This window comes from Gambusia affinis, linkage group LG13 (genome assembly GCF_019740435.1).
Source record: "Gambusia affinis linkage group LG13, SWU_Gaff_1.0, whole genome shotgun sequence".
NCBI lineage: Eukaryota > Metazoa > Chordata > Actinopteri > Cyprinodontiformes > Poeciliidae > Gambusia > Gambusia affinis.
The window spans coordinates 16,976,125-16,990,399 of record NC_057880.1 but is presented as its reverse complement, the minus strand read 5'-3'; the positions used below and the strand labels follow the sequence as shown (position 1 = coordinate 16,990,399).

At 38.9% G+C, this 14,275-nt stretch overlaps 1 protein-coding gene across 5 annotated transcripts in view; it reads right to left on the bottom strand.

Annotated features, from left to right (window-relative positions):
• LOC122842560 (collagen alpha-1(XIX) chain-like) overlaps positions 1–14,275 on the bottom strand; it is a 128,542-nt gene that overhangs the window by 22,928 nt on the left and 91,339 nt on the right. For all 5 annotated transcript variants that reach the window (XR_006372582.1, XM_044136543.1, XM_044136544.1 and 2 more), the window contains 13 exons: positions 13,483–13,536; positions 13,016–13,069; positions 12,116–12,169; positions 10,361–10,414; positions 8,971–9,015; positions 8,085–8,135; positions 7,908–7,952; positions 6,998–7,024; positions 4,782–4,835; positions 3,827–3,871; positions 3,505–3,549; positions 3,345–3,407; positions 2,920–2,955 (listed from right to left, as the gene is read on the bottom strand). Coding sequence is in view for 4 of the 5 variants with exons in the window: in XM_044136543.1 (XP_043992478.1) it covers positions 2,920–2,955; positions 3,345–3,407; positions 3,505–3,549; positions 3,827–3,871; positions 4,782–4,835; positions 6,998–7,024; positions 7,908–7,952; positions 8,085–8,135; positions 8,971–9,015; positions 10,361–10,414; positions 12,116–12,169; positions 13,016–13,069; positions 13,483–13,536 (627 nt within the window). In the remaining variant the exon portion in view is untranslated. The remainder of the gene's footprint in view (positions 1–2,919; positions 2,956–3,344; positions 3,408–3,504; positions 3,550–3,826; positions 3,872–4,781; positions 4,836–6,997; positions 7,025–7,907; positions 7,953–8,084; positions 8,136–8,970; positions 9,016–10,360; positions 10,415–12,115; positions 12,170–13,015; positions 13,070–13,482; positions 13,537–14,275) is intronic.

Here is a 14,275-nt window from a genome sequence, read left to right as displayed (position 1 = left end):
TCAAGGAGCTTAAGGCCTGCTGCGCCTCCCCCCCCCCCCCCACCCCCCACCACCTTCAGCCCTGCTCTGGCCAAAACCAGTGATGTCATAGTTACTTTGAAAAAGTAACTTTAATCGGACTACTGATTACTCCTTGAAAAAGTAACTTAGTTATATTACTGACTACTTGACTTGGAAAGTAACTAAGTTACTTTCCAAGTCAAGTAGTAACTAACTGCAGGAAAGTAACTAACTGCAGGATTAAGTAACTTTTTAGTTACTTTCAGCAGCTGCTAACAACTGCTGGCAGAGCGCCTCCTGTGAAAATCACATTGAGCTTTGCCAATACTTAATTGTAAGTTATTTTATAATGGTAACATCAACAATGTGTCTCCACTGATAAGGTTGAACTGAAGAGGAGATTGTACAAAAAACAGTACAAAAAATAAAAAACATGAGTAATTTGTGTGGTCCACTGTTGTCTGGAAAACTCTAAGAAGGATTTTAAAGCCCCCCTCCCCCCAGCCTCCAGATTCTGCGTTACGCCCCTGAGTTTGATGTCGCAGCACAGAGCTCCTCCTGCAGCTCCACAGCTCCGATGGCTGCGACACTAACCGTAATATTAATAATTATAACGGTGCTAACTTGCCATTATAACTATTGCCAACTACGGACACGTTTATTCGTGGCTGTTTTCACGTTTATTGCGCTGTTCATATTGGTCTCGATGTTTGCAGTTTTCTGGAGCGCAACGCGAAGCTCGATGTCATTGAGAGGTAATAAATTAAGTTGACATTTACAAAGACACAGCGGGACGGATCATCCGGGAAATGATGAACAGGGAGAGACGGAGTAAAACTACCTTAATGACGGACAAATTCTGGGATTTATTGCGTCTCTGCTTATTTCCAAGCCCAAATGAGCAACTTCACGTTCAAAAACGAGCCCAAAAAGGCGCAACCCGCCGCTCATTAAATCTGCAAGCGACTTTAAAAAAATGAAGCCCAAAGCCGCTTATAATAATCGGACTTGTCGACAGAAACTCAAAATAGTTCCAGTTTTTCCACCAACAAAACGCGCATCTCCCTCCATTGTTTACATTTCTGTCGCATAGAGACGTCGGTCACTCGACAAGACACGTAGAGGAAATACGATTAAATAACAAAAGAAGACAGTAACGCACAGTGATTTTGATAAGTAACTGTAGTCTGACTACTGGATTTGAAATAGCAACGCGTTAGATTACTCATTACTGAAAAAAGTGGTCCGACGTCAGTAACGTTACTGACATCACTGGCCAAAACATCCTCTAAGGGGGGAAACATTTCCACTGATCCCCGCTCCACACGCGCACCCCACAGTACCAACTTTTTCCTAAATCCACAGAGTTGATCGTGTGCGTAAAAGACGTTTCTCTCACATCAGTAGACAGCAAGCAGATAGCTTTTCCGGTTTATTTTTTTCCCTCGCACCGCGCCTCCCCTAAAGTGCTCTGGCGCCCCCCCGGGGAGGCGCGCCTCACACTTTGAAAACCGCCGGGCTACACAATTGGTGAATAGAAATTGGCAACAAAATCTGATGATGCAACCTGTGGAAAAAACCAAGATGATGAACATTACATAAGTGTTGTTTGGAAATGTTCCAGTATTTTACAGTGAATCTTTACAAAAACTCCTACTGTTACTTTTATACAAACTCCAGGTACACTCTTATCAGATGACTGTGCATTGACTGCTTTAGACTCTGCTCAGGTTCTACTGCTTGTATAATATTTCCCATTATAGTGCTTCACCTTCTGCAATGTCACGGCTCCTCTGCATCACTCCGGTTTTGTTTGACAAAGGCCTGCTTTCCCACCAGCTGTCTTTACTGTACGGATGAGCCGCGAGGAAAATACCTGTCTCCGGCTTCATGTCACAACATTTTGAGTCATCTGGTCCCCTCCCTGTCACTCCTCATTGCTTCCTTTTACTTTGCTCACAGCATTACCTCGGGGAGCATCTTTGTATCAATTTCCCGCTGGATTACAGGAGGCACGCAAAAGACAATCTGGCATGATGTGGTTTTAAAGCGGGCACCGCTTTGTGATGCCATTCTCCCTTGCCTGCTTTAATCTGCAGCATGCTGTATTCCCCACTGCCTGATGGGAAGCTTAAATCTATCATCTTGCCCACTGAAATGTGCTTCCTTGAGCATTATATTAAAGCTCAAAGGAGTGAGCAAGCAATCTATGCAGATGAGAGAAGCCACCAACTAGATGGCACTGTTGTTCCACTAGAATGAGAGCCTCAGTGGAATGGAGAGATTATAGTGGAGGAATACTAAATAATAAAAATGAACAAACAATAAAGCGTTGGGTCTGCCATTTAGGTGTAAGGTGGAAAACATCTTGTATATCTGGGCAAAACAGTAATAACCACAATCAGTCAAGTTTTGGTGTTGGATCATATAATGTGTGTGGGACGGCCATTCAAGCGGATCCATTCTGCATCCTCCAGGACCATTCTTAGTTTTCATGAGGTAAACGGTGCATAGTAAATTTGATCAGCAATCTAAAAGCAGACTTTTTTCTGCTGGATTTGTCTCAGTTCAAGCCAGGTTCAGCAAGCAAAAAAAACAAAAAAACAACAAAAAAACAACAAAAAAACCCCAAAACCAAACACATCATTAATTTGAAGTGTCTAACGCCCTCCATTACAAACATTTTATCATTGTCTGAAAGCCTTAACTGTATAATTAGGGTAAGAAGAATAAAAGTCAACAAACCCTTAAACCTTCAGGATTCCATTTAGTTTCTATCGCTAAAATCTCAAATATGCAAATCGCTTTAATGCAGTCAGCACACTGTTGCCGTAGGGGGGGATAAAAATCTGCTGTGCCATCTCTCTGTAGCCCGGCTGATGTAAAGCACTTTCTATAAGGGGATTTAAAACTACTCACCTTGTATCCAGGAGTTCCATCTTTTCCAGGCCTCCCCTGCTCAGGAACCGCAACACAAACAAAGACATTTTGTATCAGCTCCCACCTTCGATTGGATCAGCACTGTTGCACTCCTAGTAATCTCCACAGTTAATGAGATATCTCAACCGAGGGATAATGATCCTGATTGCTGAGTGAACACTGTTCCATTGTGCACTTACAGGGAATATTACAGAAACTATCTCTGATGGTAATTACATAGAGGAATGTGGGAATATAATAATCTACAGGACGAGTGGTAGATAACATACATATTTCATCCATATTGTCCTTGAACCATGTTGGCCTTTGTTAGCACAAAAGCTGGAATTGTGAATGAATCTACAAGTGCAAAGGTGTGTGGACAGTGCTGTAGGGTTCTCTAATGAAAAGATTTGCATCCTTACAGGAAGACCTTGAGGTCCCTCGGGTCCAGGGAATCCGGTCTCTCCGATGGGCCCCCTCTCGCCCTGTCCAAGAACAGAGACAGTTGGTGTGTCAGACTGAAGTGGCAAGGGGATCATACGTGGATTGACAGTTAAAAGAGAGCTAGAGACTGCTCCTCACCGGCTCTCCTGGGATCCCTGGCTCTCCCCGTGTTCCGGGTTTCCCCTGTCAATCACAGACAGTAGGGGAACATGTCTTGTTTGATAGGTCCTCAGTAGTGTCATGTCTGCAGCCTTGCATTTATAATATAGTCACTCTATAATCCCTTTATATACTCCAAATGATTACTAGTGTTAACTAACTCATGTTGTTCAATTCTTAATGGAAACACAGCTGAACTGATGCTAGCAGAGGACTTAAAGAATACAGATCTTGGGTCAAAAACAATTATGACACAAATGAGTAGAAATAATAATAAGCAGAACATACATAAATTACTTACTGGAGGACCTGATGTCCCAGGAGGACCAGGCAGACCGATATCGCCCTGAAAATACAACATAAATCAGGGAGATGACAAACTGTAAAAACCTGTCATATCCAGGAGATACAATACACAGTAGGTAAAGTGCCCTGCAAAGGTTTTCACAAGCTTTGAATTATTATTCTAATTTTGTCATGTTATAGGCACAAACTTAAAAAAAAATCACTGGGACTAAAAGTCAAATGTGAAAAAGTTCAAACGTTTTCATTATAAGACCCTGCACTTACATGTGCTGTGAATGTTACTGTGAAACTCATGGTTTAATGAAGCAAATGCGGGAGGAGATAAAAAGGCTAACACTCCTTAGCAATCCACTTAGATGCATAAATTAAGTTTGAATAAGCTTTATTATTATTATTGTTTTGCACAGCTGACACTTATGTGCGCATACGAAACCTCCGACAGCATTTCCTAGAAGAATAAATGTCCCTTGATGTCACATATTCCAGTTTCACAAAATCTCCACTCAGCTCATAGTCACACACTGCCAGTCACACAAAGTTGGATGCTGGTTCCGTCCAGCCCAGTTTCGTTATCTTCAAGAAAATGCATCTCCCTAGTGTTTGCAATTCATTGTGCAGCCATTTTATTAAATTGCAGTATATCCTTTCTGGACATGTAGACCTGAAATTGCTCCAGGCAATATTTAAACAGAAACACAAGTAATTGAATTTCTCTAAAACAACAAAAAACCCAAAACATTTAGTTTCCTTGAAGCTGGCTCATAACTTTAACTAGCACCTATAATGTTCACAGTGCCAAGCATTTTTACTCTTCCGAAGATGGATATGTCCTTTCACAAAGAAGCTCTTTAGAACTTTGTATAATGAGAATGCTCCAGAGAGAATGCATTTTACTCATGCTGCAATCAAGGGAAGCTCATTTGCGGGAGAGAAACGGCTCTGTTGCCTACCTTGGCACCGGGGAGCCCTTCAAGCCCGGGTAAGCCCATGGGTCCTGGTTCCCCCTGTGAGAGAAGAGCACACCACCTGCAGTGTTAAGCTGATCAGGTCACTAATAAAGTAGATTAAGAGTTGCTGCTTCCACCTATTTCGAAATAAAGAATGGTGCTATTTTTACCTCACATCCCACAAATGCAATGCCATTGGCAAAAGGCATAATTATAAACCTAAATTGAAATGCATAATAATGAATCTTCATAAACAAGGAAATACAAACTAAAGTCACAGGACTGCAAATAAGTTAGTTGCCAAATATGTTTCTGCTCAACAAACAAATTTTAACATCAGACAACGATAAACCAGTTTGAAAACATTTTTCCAATAATGCCAAACATTATTCAGGAAAAAAAGCAAGCCAATCCACCCTGACTATGTGAAAAAGCAAAATCTCAGTTGGCCTAAAAATTGGTTGCTGCACCCCTTTAATGATAACTGCAAAACAGTTTTCTCCATTGGCATGGGGGAGTTTGCCTTTAAAAAAATTGTTCAATGGAAGAACTTTCTCTTTACCCAATCTCAAGATTAAAGTCCAAAATCTTCATTTAATTTTTTATTCTAGTCATTTCTTTTCCCCATGGGTTTAATATGTTGCTTTTTCAATCATTTTCAAAGTGTTTTTGAAAAATATTAGACACGCCATTGTGTGTTTTTCAATCTTACTTTTCAGTTTCATGGTGAGATTTTTTTTTACCTTGTAACTCTCCCATCAACACCCTTTGTACACATCGTCCCTCTAACTGTTGTACTAGTAAACTCAACTGAGTTTATTGCAGTGAGTAAGATGCTGAGTTGTTTTTTTTTAGCAAATTTCTGGATGTCGATGCATTATTTGAATAAGTGTGAAGGCTGGTCACTCCTTGGAAGGTTCACATCTGTTTTCCTCCATTCAAGAACATTTCTAAGCTATACATTCTTAAGTTCTTTAAGTTCTTGTGATTGTGTTTTGAGATCCTCCAGCCTAAGTCATATTGTCAAATATGTTCTATTTAGGTGTTCTGTTGATTCTTCTGATCTGGCAGTAAAGACGACTAGGTGTGTCAAAGTTTTCTTTGTCTGATATTAAAATATGCTGTATTATTTGAAACATGTAAGCTGCAAAAGAGAAGAAAATTGTATGGGTAAAACCTTGCTCCATTTGCTTGGTAATTTTTGATTTATGTCTATGAATTTACCTGTAGGAGGAAAGTAATTTTTCAAAGAAATGTACATAGAAAAGAAAAGTGTATTTGGTTGCATAATGCAGTTTCTGCATTCTGTCTCTTATCTTAATATTTTTAGTCCTCAATTGATGCGTGTCCCTATGTATCCATTTGTTTCAAACGGCTTTGGGTTAAAAGCTTCAAGTCTTCTACTGCACATACTGTTACATCATGTGGGCTACAGGAACATTAGAAAGAAAACAACCTCATTTCAAAATCAGTCTTTCATCTGCTCTAAAAATAAAGATCCATTCCCGGTTCTTGCGCAAGTGATGGCCTCTGTCTACCTCCTCTTGCTCAGGCTGCCATGGAAAAACACCATTACACAGAACAGAGAAGCAACCGGTGCCGACATAGATGAATTGTCCGGGTAATTGTCACACATGCAGATTGTCACGAATAAGCCATTGTGGCTAACGGAAAGAAGGGAGAGGGTGGATGAGCCAGAGGATCAGCTGTGAGACAGATTGGGGCAATTCCAGCATGGCTCTGTGGCCGGACGGCACAATTTATTAGGATGTCAAATTAACATTCTGGTGAAAAATCACTGTGCGACCAACACAATAAAAAATGGAATTGGTCCCATGAGGATGAGGAATTCGGGGTTACAGCAGAAACGTCAAGTCGGTTGCATGTATATGTGGATTGCAAACGGATTGTTTTCCCAATTTGGTACAAAAGCAAGCGGCTGAGGAGCACATTAGAAATGCAGTAAGTGTTTGTAGGTCCCTACTAGCAAAACAATATATTAAAAAAGCTTCATATTTGTTTGAGACAAGGTCATTTCTTTTCGTTTTTGTGTACTTTGAGTTTCTACTGAGAGTGTTTAAGCACTCAGGCTTGAGGCTTTATTGACTTATGCTATATAGTGAAAAAACCTGTGAGATCATGATAAAAAGCAGCTCTGAATTCTTCCTTTCTGTGTTGTATGAAAAATACACATTTCAGAACGAACAGTTTCTACTCACGACAGGTCCTTCATCTCCTTTTGGGCCCTTAAAGGAAAAAGAAACAAAGAAGACAGATTACTGCCATAGATGTGACAACCAGAATAATAGAAAGTCTAAACTCAGTCTGAAATGACAGGTAGATATATTCTGTTGTAGGTAAAACTCATACTATTCATTGTTGCTTCATTTTCCCTCAAACGTGTCTGTCTGTAAATGATGACAATTCTGCAGTATTATTTCAGGTGAGCATTATACAATCCAATATGACTTTACACACCAAAGCTGCATTTTTCTAATAAATAAAAAGAAAAAAAAAAAGATACATTATCTGTCTTATACCTCTTAACACTGATGAGGAAGCTCTCTTATTGATTGCTCCCGAGGAGGTGTTGGGCTGTGATAGATGCAGTACAGGCTGAGACGTTCTTGAGATTTAGCTGTAGTTCATGTGCATTGTGCACTGGGGGGACAGCACAACGTCTGCTCTTTGTCACCTCCCTAAGTGTTCGTTTCAGCGAATGGATGCCTGCAGGCCCTGTGACTGAACGTCTCCCTGGACTGGACAAGATTACAAACTGTCTGATAAGGCAAAAGGAGGTTGGGAGCGATAAGCAAATCGGGCCACGTCTCCACCGCTCAGAGCATACCAACTTCTAAAGTTTCCTTTTGCATATCAATGATGTTGTGAGTCCCGGCGTTGATCAGAGGCACCTGTTTGGGAGTCAGGAAGCCTCTTGGCCTTTGCCAACCCTAAGTGATTGACTGTGATATAAATGCTTCAGAACCATGATAACACTGGAGGCCTGGTCAGGTTGTTTGTTATTCAGCCCTCGCAGGCTCTGCAGCTCATACAGTATCAGCATGCCTGTTTGCTAGAGTTCCTTACAGCACACTTTAAAGGATTTACCTGAGGCACAACAACACTTACCGGAGCACCGGGCGCTCCAGGAGGTCCTAAAATAGCTCCACCACTCTGCAAAGACATTTCTTTATGTAATGACTAAATATTTTACAATGTGGGTCAAATTCAATTCACTAGCCAGGCATCATCAAATTCATTAAATCAAATTACAAACATAACTTAAAATCTATATATCTTTTTTACCTGCAGCTTGTACAGACTGCTCATCCCGTTTCCCTCCACATATGGGGCACCCTGAAACACAGTCAGAGAATCACACATCCCCTCTGCAAGAGTTCTCTGGTTTCAGGTAGAAAACTATACTCTGGGTCTTGAGCAATTATACACAGCTAAGCCCTTAAAAGCAACATAGCATCTGCATCTGGTGACTACACTGAGAAAGAAAGAGAACGAATGTGTGGCTGAGAAAAGAAAAGAGTTGAACAAGTAGAAAATAACAGATTTTCATAAACCTGGAAGCAGTCCGAATCCAAAAGACACGGATGTTAAAGAAGTACAAAAGATCTCTTATAATTTAAAAGATTTTGGGTATCACGAGGTAATCCTGAATTTATGTTTTAGCATTGTAAGGATGTTCTTTAGTGATAGATTTTTAGAGGGCAACTAATGTAAACCAAGAAGAAGTCAAGGCTCTCATTTAGAAGCAAGTGAAGGCCTGTGCCCTTTTCAGGCCACTAAGCCATCCCCTTTCCTCCCTAGCTGCAGGTTTATAAGACCAAGGTGTACGTGTGTGTGCGTGTGTGTGTTCCAGAGGCGCTCAGTAAGTTCAAGGAGATAGCCAATGAATTATAGATTTGCCACTGGAAGTGCTTACTCACTCGTCTTTTAAAAAGGATGGAATGAGACTCGGTGCCAGCAAGCATGTGGCCGCAATTTCATCATGTTTGTACTTGTTTGTCAGTTGTGCTGTGCTATTACGAGAAACGCTAAACAAGCACCAAACAGACGACTTTCACACTCTAACCTTTAAAGGTAACATTACATGTCCAGCCAAAATAAAACCTGTGACCCTTGTGGGGTTTTGAGACACTATAGGAAACTAAATCCTGTGAAGACTGGAGCAACTTACTGGAGGCCCTGGAAGTCCTTGTCTGCCTGGAGCTCCATCGTTTCCCTGTTAGACATAAACAAAAGAAAATCTTGAGCGTAGTGAAATTATTGCTTAATATTGGACATATTTTCAGAAGACTCATACTTGAATTTATTCACATAACATTGAAAATTACCTATATTTTAATGTTTTAAATAAACAATTCTCAAATATTTTTGAAATTGCCAAATTGTAAAATCCTACATACAGCTTTGATAATGTTGATGTTAAAATTCACAATCATTTTTTAAATTCTGATTTTAATGCGATGCAAAGACAATAATGAGTCTCTTGGGGATTCAATTTTGAGACATTTACTCGGGTCATTAAAAATGAGCTTGGCATCGACAAATGTTCACTCTGAATGACTCAGATCAGAATTAGGAATACAAATCGGTATCTGGTATTGGAACATCTCAGGCAGCCTACATAGACAAGATATAAAACATTGTTTCACAGAGTTAAAAAACACATATATGCAACAAATGTACATATTATTATAGAAACAACTCAAGAAAGACACAAAGATACACATATTACGTACACATTATACATAACTACAACTGCAACAATACACTGACATGAAAACAAGCACTTAGACATTAGGTGCAATAAAAATAATAGCAAAACACAAATTGATTGTTTTCATACCACCAGCCTAGTAATACACTACTTTTCCTCTAACAATGTGTCGACCTTAAATAAGGTCTCAAAAATCACTTTGCGTCATTTTAGTACAGAGTTGTTGACAAGATTTTTAGTGTGTCCTCTCAGGTGTTTGATTCCATTGTTTGATTCCATTGTGCCAACATACCTCCACATACACCCAGGTACATATCACAAAAAGACCAAAACATACTGTTGGTTTTATTCTTAAAGCTAAGAGAAATTATAAGCAAAACTAGATGTTTCAAACACCACTTTTGTACTTTCCAGGATTTTGTAAGTTTTTAAAACTTTATCTACTTCAGATCCTGTCACTGTAAACAAAAACTGTTGACTTCAGTCACTGTTACATTCTTTTAGAAATGTAGCTAAAAGAAAGCATTATGCCTTTTCCTGTACCTCCGCAAAGTCAAGTAAAGATGACTCAGTAAAAGCAATGCTGCTTTTAACATTCATCAGAAAACTTTGAAAGAAAATGCATTCTCTAGAAATGGGACATTTTGTCTTCTTTTGCATTGCTGTTAAAAGTAGCAAAGCACTTTATCCCTGTGACTAACAAAGACATCAATAAGATATTTAATAGAAGGTCATTTATGAGAAATAACACCTTCCTTTTTCATCAACCTCATCTACCAAATTGTGAACAAGAATGACATTTACTTTACTTTTTGTTAAACTACATTTCATAGAAAGCATTTCTTACTTTTTCCCCCTTTGATCCTTGTGGGCCCATAGAACCAGGTCTACCTACAACTCCCTGCAAAAAAAAAAAAAAAAAACAACAACCATGAAATCTGATTTCAGCACAAATTATATTTAAAAATGTCATTTTCCCTTATGCATAACTGAGTGATTGTTGTAGAGATGTTCAATCTGCCCAGGCCTTTGAACTCTTTTTCACACTTTCCAACTTTTTAAACTGCATTTATTTATTTCAGACATCTTACTTCCACGACACCTTTTTACAGGGGCAACAGAGCGCTTAAGTTCACATTTCAAAGGTCCAAAACTGATGTTTTAAGTCCAATTGTCTTGGACTTAAAACATTGTTATCTGGATACTAAAGTAATGTTAACCATCTTGTGGTGTATGTTGGGATATTGAAAAAAGAATATCTTGTATAAAACCAAATCCTTCAATTCCATTAAAGTATGGGTTCTAATTTTAAAGTTATCTAAGTTGAATGGTGTGCGTGCATTGGGATCAATGATGTGGAATTTACTGTGTTATGTGTTACTTTCATTATTGCGTTGCTGGCGTTATCTTTTTTTTAATGCACGAATTAACTGAAAGACTGTGGGGGAAAATTCAATGCTCTGTTTGAGCCTCAAGTGATCAGACAATTATCATCTAAATTGATCCTAAAGTAAGTCACCCTGACAGTTCCACTTTTTCTCTCAGTCATCTTTAAATCTACATAAATTGCCAACAGAGCTTTTGCTTAATTGTGTATGAAACTAAATAATGTTGTCATTGTGTCACTGCTGTCATGACACAATGCTGTCGTGACACAAAAATGATGCATTCTACAGTGCCAAATGAACCATGATGCTGGAGTATCATTTAACTAAGAAAACTATTTTTCTACACAATTATTTTTCTATGCATCATCTGCAAGGTAGACATGTATTGGTGTGAGGCGGACACACAAATATTGTTCATTTTGCATAGTTATTTCAAGTTTGCTGTAAATTTTGATTTCCACAATCTTATTCTTGCTGCTTCCAAATCAGGTATTAGAATCAGGTATCTGCTCATCTCAATAAGAGACACTTGGTTGTGAATGCTGAGCAAACATCAGTTGCGGAAGAGCAATACAACTTTGATTGTATTCCATTAACACTCAATACAAGGTGATAAAAGACAAAGTCATTTGTGGACCTGATTACTCCAAAGTAAACCCAATGTAGCCTCAATTATCCCGAGTTTGGGATAAGTGTCTTCCTACTGAGCGGTCAATGGCACACCAGATTTTATGCTGTCTGGTGTTAGCTACCTTTTAGACAGCACTTTTGGTACATTTTAAGATCATACTGCAGCAGCATCTCAAACCACTAAGGACCTGGACGGATGCTTCCATTCTGTGTTCAGATGAGTGTGCACTTTGGAATGGTCGTACCAAAGAAACTAATTCTGTTCAACTAGAAATTTGTGACCTAAACAAGCTACAATGTGGGGATGTGTGAGCTCTTCCTTCCTTACATGTAGCATTAACCCTCATTTCAGAGAACATGTTGAATACCTGCAACTCATTTTGTCCTTAATGTCATTAAAAGATTAAAACATGTTTAATCAATCATCCTATGTTAGTGTTGTTATGAGATCAATATGAACTGCATTTCATTTTAACCTTTTTTTTTGTTGTCATTGCTGTATCTCATGCCCCTTTTGCGATGGTATTTTTTTTTTTTATTATAAAAATGCCAAAGTAAAAAAAAAAAAAAAAAAAAAGACTTACTGGGGCTCCTGTTCGACCTGTTACGCCTGGAAGTCCTGGAGCCCCTGGAGGGCCCTGGAGACGACAGTAAATTGATGCTCAGTTTAAAAATCTAAGAATAATTGCTTCAAATAATTGCAATAACTGATTTGCAGAAGTTGGCATTTACAAATACTTGAGGAGAACAGCACAGAGAGCTTTAGCATTCACATCAGCAAACCCTTCAGTCAGTCAGAGCCTCTATTCTGTCTGCACATCTGCTCAGGAGCACATGTTTATAAAATGAGATATCAGCTTCAATATGAACACTAAGCAGGTGTGAGTTTCAATAATCCGCCACCTTGTGTGAAAAGTATAATATCCGTTTATTTGAGTGTTTCGATCTGTGACAGTACTGTAGGCATCTGGACCTGCAGAGTGCTGCACAGCTGACAACAGCTGGGAGTGGGAGTGAGGCCTGCTGCATGATGAATGCTATCAACCTATAGGATCAATTTATATATTAAATCTAAAAGTAAAACAAACAAAAAAAAATGCAAATTGAGAAAATCTTACAGTACAAAGCTTTTAAAAAATGTTTTTCAAATTTCCTGCTGTCCTACTGCATAACCCAAAGCTGCTTGACTTTAAGGTCATGAACTGATGGCTGATCTTTCTTCTTTCTTGAAGATTACAATTCCACATTGGGACAGACTGGTTTGAAAAATAGTTATTTGAAAACTGCCTCTGTTTACTCAAGACATCTCTTTTTTTTATTGCAAAACGGGTTGTATGTTCTGAAACATCGACGAAAGACAAAGAAGCCAGAAGAAAATAAGTAGTGTGTTTTTCACAGCCTGCAGTTGTCCATTCCACTGTCCATTCCAAACAGCCTGATGACAAGTGGTTTAATTTGCTGGATTAAACATCGTCCTTGCTTACCTCATCACCCTTGTCTCCGGTGGGGCCTGGGAAGCCTCTCTCTCCCTTTACACCCTGCAGGGTGAGCAGAACCAGTGAGATAAAGAAAAAGTGAATGTTTTTCACCAACCACCAAAAAGCCTCTAACTAAAGGCTGACAGGGGTAAACTTCAAAATGTCTCTTCCAGCACACAACGTGAAATTGCTGAGCCTGTTTCACTGGTGCAAGGCTGTATCCATAGCAACAATTTCTGCAGAGAGCACCAAGTGATCCTAATAATATTAATAACAGAAAAACTCTGTAGGTTGCCAGCAATGACAACCACACATGCAAAACGTAAATATTTGATTTTAAAATGTATGCATATTTTATTAAACAACATCAAATCACCACAATTAATTAAATATTTTTTCTTCCATGGGTTAAAAGCTGCGTAATTAAAGTCAATTCTAACATATTGTACTAGTTTTTAAAACCCTGATGTTACCTTTGGGCCTTCTTTTCCTGGATTACCCATCGGACCTCTTACACCTGGATCCCCCTGTGCAGAACACACATACTGAATGTTACTATAGGCACACCGCTCCGGTTTATGTTACTGTCAGCATAAGTATAATCTCTTTGCTGATTTTTGTGTAATGTGACATTACTTTGACACTTTAGGATATATATTTTTAAGCTTCTCATTTCACAGTGTGTTAGTGTTTGGCACATTTATGTGTCTGCTACGCGTTACCCCAGTTTTCCAACATAAACCGCCTTAGTTCTGAAAATAAGTGTATATAACTGCTCCACCTCAACAACTGAGTCTAGTTGTCAACAACTCATTTTCCAGCTTCAGCAGTCTGCACAACTTCCAAGAATTCAGTTTGAAGGACCTCTGTTTCTAAATGTTTTATCAGGATGCAACAGATTTTTGCCTCTGAAGAAAGTTTTCTGAAGATGGTAGGAACTTTTGGCTATGAATCAGCAGTACATTGATGAGTCACACCTGTAAAAAATTATAATTCTGTTGCTTATATTTGGGCTTCTATCAGCCTATTTTATGGCAGACATTTGGGGCATATGCATCTGTTTCAATCAGTGCTGCTTGTCATCTCTAAATTCATGCATGTTGGATATTTTGTAAAATGCAGGTAAAAACAGAACTGTATTTAAATTAAATATCCCCCTTATTAGCAAGTCTTTGTTCTTCTTTCCCTTTTTCATAAAAATATCAGCTGTGAAATAAACTGTCTGTCTGAAAAGACTCTTTTTTTTTCAAATAATACATTAATACG